Source organism: Etheostoma spectabile, chromosome 11 (assembly GCF_008692095.1).
Source record: "Etheostoma spectabile isolate EspeVRDwgs_2016 chromosome 11, UIUC_Espe_1.0, whole genome shotgun sequence".
In the NCBI taxonomy this organism is placed as follows: Eukaryota; Metazoa; Chordata; class Actinopteri; order Perciformes; family Percidae; genus Etheostoma; species Etheostoma spectabile.
Window position 1 is genome coordinate 18180899 of NC_045743.1, and position 13696 is coordinate 18194594.

At 44.2% G+C, this 13696-nt stretch overlaps 1 protein-coding gene and 1 long non-coding RNA gene across 2 annotated transcripts in view; one reads left to right on the forward strand and one right to left on the reverse strand.

The window, feature by feature from the left end:
* Positions 1 to 4816: 4816 nt before the first annotated feature.
* LOC116697979 (uncharacterized) lies at positions 4817 to 6609 on the forward strand. Its single transcript, XR_004334088.1, has 2 exons — positions 4817 to 6349; positions 6380 to 6609. It is a non-coding gene; the product is annotated as an uncharacterized LOC116697979 (long non-coding RNA).
* Positions 6610 to 9155: 2546 nt separating this feature from the next.
* The window catches only part of hibch (3-hydroxyisobutyryl-CoA hydrolase), a 25684-nt gene continuing 21143 nt past the window's right edge, over positions 9156 to 13696 (reverse strand). Inside the window, exons 9-14 of the mRNA XM_032529648.1 lie at positions 13178 to 13264; positions 12970 to 13028; positions 11983 to 12064; positions 10905 to 11024; positions 10241 to 10274; positions 9156 to 10011 (exon numbers count right to left, since the gene is read on the reverse strand). Coding sequence (XP_032385539.1) covers positions 9896 to 10011; positions 10241 to 10274; positions 10905 to 11024; positions 11983 to 12064; positions 12970 to 13028; positions 13178 to 13264 — 498 coding nt within the window. The 3' untranslated portion in view covers positions 9156 to 9895. The remainder of the gene's footprint in view (positions 10012 to 10240; positions 10275 to 10904; positions 11025 to 11982; positions 12065 to 12969; positions 13029 to 13177; positions 13265 to 13696) is intronic.

A 13696-nucleotide genomic window follows, 5' to 3' on the forward strand; every position in this document is an offset into this window, starting at 1 on the left:
TTTACAGTTATTTTTGTAATTTATGGTCAGTAAACTTCATTTATGGGAAATTATACCTAATGTTGGAGTTAGAAAAGCAGAAATTAGGAATTATTGAGACTAAAATTAAAGGAATGGATGTTGATGATAATCACAGACTGGAATATGTCAACTTTTACTCAACACTATTTCAAAAACACTTACATTTTGTTTTCAAATGCTATAAAATTGAATAAGACCCAAAATTAATGAAAGTAGAGATTTGTACTTGGCAAAGAGCGTTGGAATCAATCATGTTATTTTGGGGAATTAAAAAGGACACTGATATAGGAAAAAGGGCCAGTTTGACCCGAGGACAGCACGAGGGTTAAAAGAAAAGCTTCTAGTTTACATCTTTAAGTGAAGAATCTGAATGATTTCCCCAACACACTGAAGATTGGTGTGGCCATTTTTCCCATGCAGTATTTGTGAGTCGCCGCCAGATGGCGGTGTTGGCCCAGCCCAGCCCGGCCCGGCCCAGCCGCTGTGAGTGCGCAGTGGCCGGACTCGCTCTCCTCCGGAGCACCGCTGCAGATCGGGAGTTGCCGTAGACTATCACTAGGCTGAGGACAGTCCAGACCATGGTCTCCGCTCTGCTGAGGAGCTCCACTCGCCGGTAACCGGCGTGGAGGTTAACCCGCCGTCTGGTGCACCAGGTCGGGATTCTCCCCCCCTCTCAGAGATTATTCTGACATGTGGTGCGGAGCGCTTCATCCAGCCAGCAGCAGAAACTTGGCAGATCATTTTGTTTCTTTACACGTTTCACGAAATTGAAAACGCGTCAGGCTGAAATCGCATGGACGCAGTTTGACGGAGCTGAAGAGACGGCAGGAGAACCGGCGCCACAGCACATCATGTCCGGATTAATATCCACGTGAACGACCTTGGGTTATAGCTTCTGTCCCCGGATTATTTTTGGTTGGAATGGAGAAAAACCTGACGCCACACTCTGTTAAAAGTATGTATAGCTCACATAGGATCACATGTTTACAGAGGTTTGAACTCAGTGTGCACTGTCTGTGTTGGTCAAATAAATCAGGCTTAATCCCAATCCCATGCTAGAAGATGCTCTGACACTTTAACATTAACATTAGGTTTAGTCTGCTTTTTTAAATGAACGTTTACCACTATTTATGCTCATTAACATAAAGCTTCAGAGTCCTGTGGAGGGACCACCAAATGTTGTTTTCCTCCCAGGTAGACTCCCTGCTCTGCTGAAATCCTCCATGGCCTGCGTGTTGTGACAACAGCATGCAGCTTTGTGAATGAAGCCCATGGTTGCTGTGCACCGAGGCCTGTGTAGTCCTAGAACGGGAGCTGTCACTGTGAATCAGGCTGCGAGGCTCGGGCTAGTGGAACAGATGGGACACTCCGGCTTACACCACAACAGCAAGCCGGACACAGACGTCTGTGGCGTGCAATACAAAACAGACGGAGGGATTGAGTCAGATAACACTAGAGGTAGAGGAGGTGGCAGGTGAAGTAGTTTGATGTGCATTAGAGGAGAGCATGTTGAAAAATGACCTTGCAGAGGTGAGCCCCCAGAGACCTTGACCCTGAGCCAGCTGCTGGAGCCTGGGGGACACAGTTTACCACAGACGTTCCATCTCTGGTCTTTTAGGGCTGCAAATAAATTATTTTGGTTGATTGTTGTTTGTTGATTATTTACTCGATTAATTGATTAGATGTTTGGTTTATACAATGGTGAAACATGTGGATCAGGGTTTTCCAGAGCCCAAGACAACGTCCTCAGATGTCTTGGTTTGTCCACAACTCAAAGATTTGGGGCCAGTTTACTCTCCCTGAGTTCTGGGTTTAAAATCAGAATTTTAACTTTAATCTCAGAACTCAAATCCTTTTTTTGAGAATCAAGAGACGTTTTACACAAATCCAATAATGGATTATCAAAACAGTTGGTCATTCATTTAATACAGGGGTCTTCAACGTTTTCCAGGCCAAGGACCCCCAAACTGATGGCGAGATGGAGCGGGGACCCCCTAATTATATATATTGTATAAAATTGTGTTATATCAAACTGGTCCTATAGTGCCATGTGTAAATGTACCTTGTTATTGTGCATTCAATACTAAGATACTCAAATAATACACAGGTTCATATATGTTTTTATTTTGAACATGTGCGAGGCACAGTGAGGAGAAAAACTTTCGCGACCCCCATGCAGTACCTCCGCGGACCCCCTTGGGGTCGCGGACCCCCTGTTGAAGACCCCTGATTTAATAGTTGACAACTAATTGATTACTCTGCTCCCCTCTCTCTCTCTGCAGTTAAGAAAGGGAGTGCTAGCCGGCAAGAGAGCAGAACTGACTGTTTCAACGCCAGCAGACCGACACAGGGATGGGCCTGCTAGCCGGTTGCCCCCCCATTGCCCTCTAAATCACCACCCTCTACTACGTGATACTGATTGTCACACATGCTGCCACTCAGACATGGATGAGAGTGGGAGTGGATGACAGGAGCACCAAGGTGACGCAGCAGAGAGAGGCGAAGGGGATGGGATGGACTGAGCACTCACTTCCAGAATCAAGATAAAAATATGGATGCGTGAGTTCCAAATCTAACCAAAGACTCTTTGCACCTTACTGCCACCGCACATCTCCCACCTTAAAGTCAATCAATGCTACATCCTCCAGAGTATGGGGTGCGTCAAATCCAAGAAGAGTGACTCTACAGCCCAAAATGCAAACTTCACCGAGAAGACTGAAGGAAAAGCAAAGGGGGAGAAGGCCTACCTGGTTCACTCGGACGTGGACTCGTCGGAGAGCTCCCCCTCGGTCAACCCAGTGCTGCAGGAGTACGCCCAGAGGCTGTCAAAGGAGATCGTGGCCCGGGCCGTGCAGCAGTGGGTGGAGGTAGACCGTCGCTACATCGACATCCCTTTTATTGAATGTGACGTGCCATGACACGGGACGGGATGTCCTAGTGGGAAGGCCGGGCCGAGCCGAGACTGCTTTGACCTCGATACTGGAGGGTCTACACGTGATTAAACAAGGCCGATAGTCTCAAACACCTTCATTCAGAATGAGCTCTCAAGCATTTCTCTGCTGTGAGCGGGAATATGAATGAGCTACCAGTAATTCAGTTTTGACCTACTTTTGGATTGACCCTACAAAAACCCTCCTCCAAAGAGACCAAAGCACTCTGATCCACGTGTCGTGTGATTATCTGACTCAGAGCCGGAGCCTGGCGTGTCTTCACTTGGTTATCGTCTTTCTCAGACCTTATTCGTCCCCTCTCCCAGGATGTGTTGGCTCTCTGGGGCTGGAGTCACAACGCAAAGCAAGAAATCCTATCAGATATTGCTTGGAATTTCAATGCCAGTGAAAGTCTGACCCGACCATTGATGCTGTCCCAGGGCCAAGAAGTTATTAATAGATCCCTTCATTTGGTGAAGACTCACTTTAAAAAAACAACCCACTGGTGTCATCAGGTCAGAAACACACCCAGCTGCCCGGCTCCTTCTGGTCTCACAAAAAGCTCTGCGGGCTGACGTTCTCCGTTAATGGCCTCCCTGGAGGTCCTGCGGCTGGGCTGCAGAGAGGACCATCTTCCTTCAGCTCGGCTTCTCCCGCTGCCATTAGGCAGCCTCGACCGCAGCCCTCCTTCCAGCCGGCATCGCCTCAAAACGAGTCCAGGAAATGATGTGTTTCCTGCACTCCAGGATATTCTGTATACACAGTTTGGGAACTTTGACATCAGGACCCAGATCCCTGGGGACCTGCTGGCTTCTCAGCCACAAAGAAACCAGGGAAAGGATTGACAGAATTGTAAAAAAAAGGATTTGGCTCGTCAACAGAACTGGAGTTAAAAAACGAAACAAAAAACACATGGTTTTGGCTGAAATGTTGCAGGCCTAGCTTCTTTTTTGTCAACATTGTGTTGTTGTACAAAGCCTAACTGAGAAATACTGCCATCTGCCCTAAAGAGGACAACAGCCCAAATATGCAAACTTCTATCAAAGTCTATATATGACTTCTCAAAGAGCTCCTATTAGGCTTTTTTTTTGTCTTTTAGTGTGCTATATAGTTGATCTCAATTAGGGATGTTGAAAGCCAGGCCAGTTTTTCATATGTGCTGCCCATAAGTGCTGTCTGAGCTCCTCTATATCCTTAACGTTCCACTTCCGGATTGCTTCGGTGCCGCTGTGAATTCAGATCAGATCACACTCTTTTCAGCCGGATATCAGGTACCTTCCTCTGTCTTTGTCTTGGTGTTCTAACCTCCGGTGGATTTCAGAGGACTATGGTTACCTGGTCCTCAGATCTCTGCAGGGTAAATCCAGACCGCTAGCTACATCTGTCCAATCTAGGACTATGGTTACCTGGTCCTCAATCTCTGCGGTAAATCCAGACCGCTAGCTAACATCTGTCCAATCTGAGGACTATGGTTACCTGGTCCTCAGATCTCTGCAGGGTAAATCCAGACAGCTAGCTAGACTATCTGTCCATCTGAGGACTATGGTTACCTGGTCCTCAGATCTCTGCAGGTAAATCCAGACGCTAGCTGACTATCTGTCCAATCTGAGGATATGGTTACCTGGTCCTCAGATCTCTGCAGGTAAATCCAGACAGCTAGCTAGACTATCTGTCCAATCTGAGGACTATGGTTACCTGGTCCCAGATCTCTGCAGGTAAATCCAGACCGCTAGCTAGACTATCTTCCAATCTGAGGACTATGGTTACCTGGTCCTCAGATCTCTGCAGGGTAAATCCAGACGCTAGCTGGACTATCTTCCAATCTGAGGACTATGGTTACCTGGTCCTCAGATCTCTGCATGGTAAATCCAGACAGCTAGCTAGACTATCTGTCCAATCTGAGGACTATGGTTACCTGTCCTCAGATCTCTGCAGGGTAAATCCAGACAGCTAGCTAGACTATCTGTCCATCTGAGGACTATGGTTACCTGGTCCTCAGATCTCTGTAGGGTAAATCCAGACAGCTAGCTAGACTATCTGTCTAATCTGAGTTTTCTGTTGCACGACTAAAACTACGGTCCGCCAAAACAAGTTCCTTCTTGAGGCTTTTAGCAGCGGCAATGCGGATCTCCTCTTCCGGGGTACGTTTTGGAGGAAGGTCTGGCAGAGAGAGACGATGCCGGAGCAAGCACAGCCCGCTCTGCGGCTTGTTTGAATTGAGTTGACCAGTCACAACAGAGTGGGCCAGCTGACCAATCAGAGCAGACTGGGCTTTTCAGGAAGGCGGGCCTTGAGCTCAGGCCGAGCGTTTCAGGCAGAGGAGCTGAAGCAATGGGCAGTACAAGAACCATGTTTCAGGAGAATAGTAGGGGCTCTTTAAAATAGTGTGGTGCTCCTCCATAATCGAGGGAAACAATACAAATTAATATAGGAGATATATTTGGAAAAGAGGTTCACAACCGCCAAAGTCCTTAATGGATGTTACTATGAGCCCAACACTGTTTTCTTCTTATTTTCTTTTTATATCCGTGGGGACATTGGCCAGGTCTTTGTCCCCTGGACAGAGAGGTAGTGGAGCTGCAGATTGGTGCACAGGTACTCTAAATGATGTCACTGGGATTTGCCCAAAATTAAAGTCACATTGCTAGCTACTGAAAAGCATTGAGGACACTTAAACTGCCACATAACTATTTGCAGTAATAACAGCTTTGAATAGTGTTGTAGTAATGACCATAATTTTAAAAAAAAAACAGTAACCGTTTATCTTCAACATCAGCTGATAAGCCATATCAAACACTGGCAGGGTACTTTTCTCTGCACTGGCCTTCTCCCCAGATCTTAGCACTAACATTGTTTCAGTATTGACAGAAAACTGGCAGTGTTATGTCACATCGTGTTGGGAAGTCTAATCAATACAGATGTTTCAGTGCTGTCTGAAACTGGGCCCAGAAGGGCAGCATCATTCAAAAACACCTTAGTTCGGGTGAGCCGCTGGGTGAGGATTGATGAAATGTCAGCTGATAGAGGGTTTTTTCCCCCCAAATGATCACAATGTGTGCTATAAAACACCTCCCCACACACATGACTTTGAAAGGGAGCTCCTAAAACATAACTTGTACTAATCTGTGTGGACAGACTAATCTGTTGGAGTCGTCCCAAACATGTTGTGAACGCACTACAGATTAGAGATAACACTGTTCTCCACACGCCATATTCCTATCTCTGAAATTGGATGATAAAGGCTAATGTCCCTTTTGTGCTGAACACAGTTTAAAAAACCAAAAACCAAAGGTCTGTTTCAGAAGCTCAAGAAAGAGCTGATGGCAGTGTGTGGAGAAAGCGTTTCAACCAATTAAAGATGCACATTTCTTTACAGTTGACATGCTAGAGGATGCTGAGTCATGTTATTTGTCGTGTTGCTTTTAAAGACGAGAATACGGGCACTAAACCGGGTCATGGGGATCTATTTCTTTAGGCTATACATTAAAGATGTTGCCATAATGTTGATGTCAGGCTTTACTGTGCATTTTAAGTGTGATGTCATCAAGTCAGTTTCATTTCTCTGTTTTTTTTACAAATTGTGGGATCACCTTTGTTTACAAATTCACAAGAGGTTCAGTTTGTGTAACTCTGGCAAAGATATGTCTCGTGGTTGCCTAAAAGAAAAGCAGAGAATTGGATTTTGCTTCTTCAGACAGCCGTGAAGGGGCTGAATCTGTACCACAAGGAGTTAAAAGTCTGATCCAATGCAAACGCCTGTCTTTGTTCAAACATCTGAGTCTTTCAGGTGATGCTTTCAACACTGACTGGAGGGCTGCCAGTGCTTCCTTTTGGAAACCGTCATTTGTAGTTTTTATAGGGCACCCATTGTAAATTATTAAATAGCAGCAGGTGTGTGGACGGACATGGAGAGGATGCTCCATTGGCCCCCAGCCCTTTATGCAGGATGTATTCATCTTGAGAAGGATAGGTTCCCCGAGGCGCAGGGTCGTGGATTAAATTAGGGCCGCCACTAACGATTCATTTCATCATCACTTAACCGGTCAAATGAAAAATGCCAGTGGTCTATTTTGAAAGCTTATTTTGGTCAACCATTTTCTGACATTTATAGACAAAACTGTTTGACAAATTAAAAAAAAGAAACAAAACCCAAATATGTTCAGTTTACTATCATATATGGCAAAGAAATGCATCCTGACATTTAATGTTTGTCATATTTACTCGAAAATTGACTAAAACAATTAATGGATGGTCACATAAAGTTGCTCAATTAATCGTTGCACCTCGTTTAAATGAGTTGCTTATGGGTTCTTAGGCAGCCAAAGCAATAGTAACAGCTGAACCTACTAGTCCTTCCTACAATACTAATGTTGAGCGGTCAGGCAAAGTAAAGCATTTAAATGATATGTTTAATTTTTACGTTGTAGAAAAATGTGTAACTATGCCTTTAAATGGTCAACAATCTGCCCACGATTCAAAGCTGCGCCGTTAGCCTGATACCATATCAGCTGATCCCGTAATGCATTAACTATGCCAGGTTAATCTTAGCACAAGTGATTACAGGGTTCGGACTCCTGTACCCACAATGCCTCTGATGTGTCAGTGTTTTGTAACAGTCCCTGACCCATAGACCAAACAGCAGTCAGAGAGGAGGAGCTGAAGCAAGATGACCTGACTGGACTATAAAGACCATGACCTACCTGCTGCCAAACACAGTGAGTTTAAAATGGCCTCTGGGAAGCAGCTGTCAGATGACCCATGTGATCTGGCCTGTGAATATATCATCATCAATAACTTGATATGTGACTTTTGTTGCATATTCCTGCAGTACACTGTTCATTTAACTTGCAAACTGTACATAGAGTATGTGTAAAAACTGATGATGCCAATAAATCAGATTTATGCCTTCTATCATTACTGAAAGGTTTGATCATTTTCTAAATCAGTACTTCAGCAGAACCTCACACACAGGTGTATGAGTGGCACATACAGTACGGACTCAGCCGGATTTAAACTACCTGTTAAACAAGAGGGGATCGGCTGCATCCTGTAAGGGTGAACAAGGTTAGTGAGCAGGTTAAAAGTGCAGCTGCATAGAGAACAAACAAAAGGATTTACAAGCGACTGCTGGCCAGCGCTTCTTTGAAGAGCAAATGGTAGCTATAAAGCATGAGGGTTTACATCAGAGAACAAGTCAGACTGCGTTCTCAGTGTTTATGGCCTACAGTATGTGGACGTCATCCTGTCGGCCTACGGAGCCGCTGGGGCTTTTTTTCCTCCTTTTACTGGCATCTCCACCAAGTGATTCTGTTCAAAAACTCGACAGAGAACTGTACGTGCACCAAAGAATCTTGCCTGAAAAGGGGATTCAACAAGTACCAAACAGCAACAGTACCAACACCTGATCTCCTGCACTAAAGAGACCACAAATCGTATGGAAAAAAACTCATTGGCTCATTGGGACTAAACCCTGCACTTTCCTTAACAACTTCCGTAGCTGCTAACGAGAGCCACGATAAACCCACCTCCCAATCTGCCTTTAACTCCGAAAACTATTACTTACTTATAAAGGCTGATGAAAGCGCTCCAGTACCCCCTGACTCTCTGGATGGATTGTTATGCTGGATGCAGGGCGGCTGACAGCACTGCTGATATATATGAAACACATTATAAGAGGCTAATGTTGAAAGGAGATGTGTGTTATTGAGTAAGTTGCAGGTAGATAAGATTAAAATACAACTACTTGTTCTGAAACCTGCTTCTGACTGTGATCTCTAATGATCTTTTGACCAAACTATTTATCCATTAATGTTAGTGTTCACGCCAGGGGTTAGTCTTTTTTTTTTTTAAATATTCTTTTGATCAATTCATAATTTATATTGTTTCTACTCTCCAATCTTTCCACATAACCCCTAAAGTACAAGTACCCCTGGTTGGGAATCACTGTTTTAGACCATTATACCAGTCGTTAAACTATGCAGCACTTCCTGTCAACACTAAAGCTTAAAAAGACCAGTTTATAACTCAACGTGCAACTAAAATCAATGTTTGCTTTCTAGAGTTATCTGAGAGGCAGCTTAGTGCTGCTGATAACAAACTGTGACCCACAGACACTTTATAAGCAGGTTGTAAAACATCCTGCCCTCCATAAATGTAGTTGTATAAAAGATGAGCCATTTCTTACCTCAGCAAGAACACACAACATTTGATATTACGTTACCAATAGTTTATTGCCCTCTGTTCCAGCATGGATGTCTAATCTGAATGGTTGTCTCATAAATAGTGCAGCTATTCAGAATTAATGTTAGGGATATGACGTGATACCTACTAAAAAACAGTGATTTGTTCATCAGATGAGGTTGACTGCAGTGTAACATGCAAGCGATGTAACAGTCATGTAAATGGATTCAGAACCAATATCGATATACTTCTAAATCTTCCTCGTCCTGGGAGTGTTTGGATATGTCAAAGAATCCCCTTTTTCATCCATGTTACATCTGAAAAACTACAAATACCACTGAGAAGAAAAACACTGGAAAAAGACCAAAAAGTGACCACACTGCAGAAATCCAGATGATAGCTATCCATGTCACATCAACAAACTCCCACAGGAAACGCAATAAAGCACTCAGTGGTGGGATCAGTTTCTCCTCCCATGTCCTCATGTTAATGCTGCTGTGCGCCACATTCCTTGCATTTGCAGCAGAAGAGAGTCATTGCTTATGTAAAACATTAATTTTAAAAACACTCCACTTCCACTGCGCAGTCTACTATTTTAGATTCCAGTCAAACCTGTTCTTCAGCTGCCTGGATTTTCCTGTAAAATGTTACCACAGTAAATTAACAGACTTTTTTTTCATCCTCAGCAGTGCAGTCCTCACACATGAAAGGATGTGGGGGCAGGAGGCCAAGGCTTAGCGGTGTGTGTTTGAAGGTGGGAAGCATCAGAAAGTCAGGTCTTTGTCTCCCAGGGAGGAGAAGCACTGCTCCACGGCCTGCTCAGACACCTCCTCCAGCGTCGACGGGTTCCACTTGGGATTCTGGTCCTTGTCAACCAGCACTGGAAACATGAAGAAAATCACGACACAGGAAGGGGGATCAGATTATGAGACTGACATGATGTCAAGCAAAGAAAACAAGTATTTATTTGATCCCTGAATCAAATTTAGAAGCACTATGACCAGTTTTATTCATTGTGCTTTAGGCACATAGCTCTCTGTGCAATCCATAAACATCATGCTACATCAATGAAGTTAACATCCACCCTGTTCCACTTTTAGTTGACTTACCGGCTCGTACACCCTCGTAAAAGTCACAGCCCCTCTGCAAAACAGCGGAAACAATCCCATGAGAAAATCATTTCAGATTTGAATCTAACATATCAAGATAGCTAAAGTCAAACAGCTGTTGCAGATGATTACGATATGTAATACTGACATTTTAGCTTTAATGATGTTAAAGAATGCAATGGGATCCTCAACTTGCAGAATAATTAACTAATCGTCTAGTCTTAGACTTAGACTAGCCTTAGACTTCTCTTTATTGATCCTTTTGGGATGACTCTCGCGAGGAAATTGAAAGTTCCAGCTGCAGTTTTAGCAAGAAAAAAGAAATAAAAAGAAATAACATTGCATAGCATACAGCGCTGTATGGTCTGGCAGCACCACTTCATTTCATTTTGGTTAACAGGAAAGAAACGCTCAGGCCTGTCTGTTTTTCTTTAAACCAATCACAATTGTCTTAGGTGATGGTGTCCTTGCAAAATAGACGAGATAGCGGAAGAGAATTCAGTCCGAAAAAGACCACCAATGGCCGGCTTTATAACAGTCTACATCCGCAAGTCAGACAACTAGTCCTCCTTTTCCTATCCAATTATGATTACTACTAGTATGAAAATCCAGCTGCATGCTGATAACGTGTGTCTGCAGGTTGAACCTCCAGTTAGAGTCTCACCATGCAGGCCTGGCTCAGCCGATACTCCATAACCAACACGTCCTGCAGGCTCAGAGTTGCACCCGCCTTCAGCTGCTTGTAGGTGATTTTCAGGGACATGGGAGACATCCTGGACAGTGTCTGGAAAAGAAGACAACAGGGAACTCTTCTGTGTGAGAGGCTTCAAACAGAAAGGCGGGGATGTACTGCTTAATCAGTGTTTAGCTAAGGAAACAATTGCAAATTATCAAATAATAAAACTGGTAAAAAAACATAACAAGACATGTGTAACTAAGCGCGAAGACAGCTATGAATGTTTAATGTATCTGGCGGGACAATGAGTCAGTGGTGTAGTAGTAACTGAGGAAGTGGGTTCATAATAAATATTTGAAGCCTTTTGTTGAACCCAGCAGAATGAAAGAAGCCAGACAATATTTATTAAGCCTTGAAACAGTTCTTCAACATGAACATATTTCCAATGTTACAAATCAAATAATAAACCAATAACAGCTGACTAGTGGTACAGTATTATCAATCCTCGAGGGATCAGGAGAGACGACAATGAAGAGAGCGATGGCGTAGAGAAGGGAGGGGGGGTTTAATCTGGGTCATGTGTTCCATGTTACATAAGGTTAAACGCCTTTCTTCCCAGGTCTGATCTCATTGGACCATCTGAGTGGAAATGACCTGAAAAACTGAATCAGAGATATGAGTCACATCCATAAAGAGTCCGATTTATGAAGCCATGGTGGTCTGCTTAGAGCACTGAAATCTCCCAGGAGGGATTCCGGTCCGGCCAAGAAGACAAAAGACTAGCCCCATTAAGTCCTTAAACCGAGGTAACCACTAATTACTAACATATCTTGTTAATGCTAAATAATGCCCTGGCCCCATCCCGGCACTGTGAGTGGGATTCTCCTGACGGGGGGGTAGCAGGGCTGCAGAGCAGGATCGTACACAGGTACATCGCACACAATAGTACAGTAACGGTCAGTGTGCCTTTACGCCAGCGTTGCTACATTTCTGTAAAACTATTGTCCTCGGAGAGTAAATTAATGGTGTCAGTGATCGCGATGAAGCCGCAGGGTCAAGTTCATACCTCGGCTTGTTTGTTAGCGAACTCGGAGCCATCTGCCTTCAGGTTCTGCACGATGCCCTCCACACTGCTGGAGCTGAACAGCCTGAAGGGAGGGAAGGACAAACACGGACTCATGTATTCAGCATGCTACCTCAGTTCACTCTTATTTAAACTGAAATCAAAAATGTCATTTTCCTCGAAACATGAATGAACACCAAAAAAATACACTATCTCATGTACTCGTGTGTGAGTAACATCTGCTTACACTACCCTGCCCAGCTGTTCATGTTCAGTAGGAATGAATGGCCTTGGGGCTGACACTAATGGAAGTGGGAACCGGAGGGTCACTGGTTCAAGTCCCCGTATGGACCGAAAAGTACGGAGTGTGGATTGGTGGCTGGAGAGATGCCACTTCACCGCCTGGGCACTGCCAGGTGCTCTTGAGCGAGGCACCGTACCCCCCCACCCGCTCAGGGCGCTGGTTCAGCTGGAAGCCGACTCACTCTGACATTTCTCCATTTAGTGCATGTATAGGACCTGAGCATGTGTGTGTGTGTGTGTGTGTGTGTGTATTTCAGGCCTGTTTGTGATTACTAACAAAGTGTGTACACAGAGTGTAAACTGTAATTTCCCTACTGGGGATCAATAAACAAATTCAAATTTAAAATTGAGGGAAGTGGGGAAAGACTGAGACGGACTAACACATTGTTGGTTTTTATCTTTTCATGGCATTTGTTGACAATAACAAAATATAGAATATCATAGCCTTATTAAGTTTTTTTGTTTCTTTTTAAGATTATTTTCTTGGGATTTGGGCTTTGTTTGATAGGACAGATGTTGCCAGCAAAGGAGGTAGAGAGAGGGGGGAATGACATACAGCAAAGGGCCGGCTGCTGTGGTGAGGGGCACGCTCAACCAGGTGAGTAACCAGGGCTCCCCACAGCTTTATCCTTTGAGCAAGTAGCTGTGAACTAGTATTCCTGCAACCAATGTCACATAAGGGCCTACCTGTCAATATCAGACATGTGCTTGTCCAACACAAAGGGCTTCTCAGAATCCAGACTACTCTGTGGACAGAAAAGCAAAGACATATGTCAAGACTCTCAGACGTGCACATGGAAACTGATGTCTAAAGAGCAACCATTTAAGCCTATTTAAGTAGTTTTGGATATTTCAAGTTCAGTGTTAGTCATATGGCTTGTGTAAGCATTCTAACCTGGCTCTGGTAGGAATCTAGCACTCTGGAGACGTCTTCAGCAGAGGGAGACTTCAAGTCCACCAGCGCCGTCTCCAGTTCTGGAATCTGTGGAAGTAGAAGGCTTGACATTAAAATTGAAAGAAATACTTGTAAATTTGACAAATCCAATGTGGATTTGTGTGCAGGTTTTAACTAATCCGGTAGCACATTTAAATATTCCAAAATAGTTTCCAATTTGCAGCTAGGGCTTCATACAATGAGAAAATAACACACAAATGCGACAGATATAGAGATTTGTTTCCATCCTTTCTTGTTGGTCAAACTGCTGTAAAAGTTGTCCAAATCTACCCCACTGCACGTCTGTCCTGAAAGTCAAGGTCACAGCCTTAAACAAACAGGCCGCCCACTGTCCTGACCACACGGCAACAGCAAGACAAACACACCCGGCCTCTGGAACAGCCACTGGATTTTGGCAGCTTTAAGGCAAGAGTGAGACACCCAGTGACTCAGCATCCGGCTTTCCAGTGGAGCTTTAAC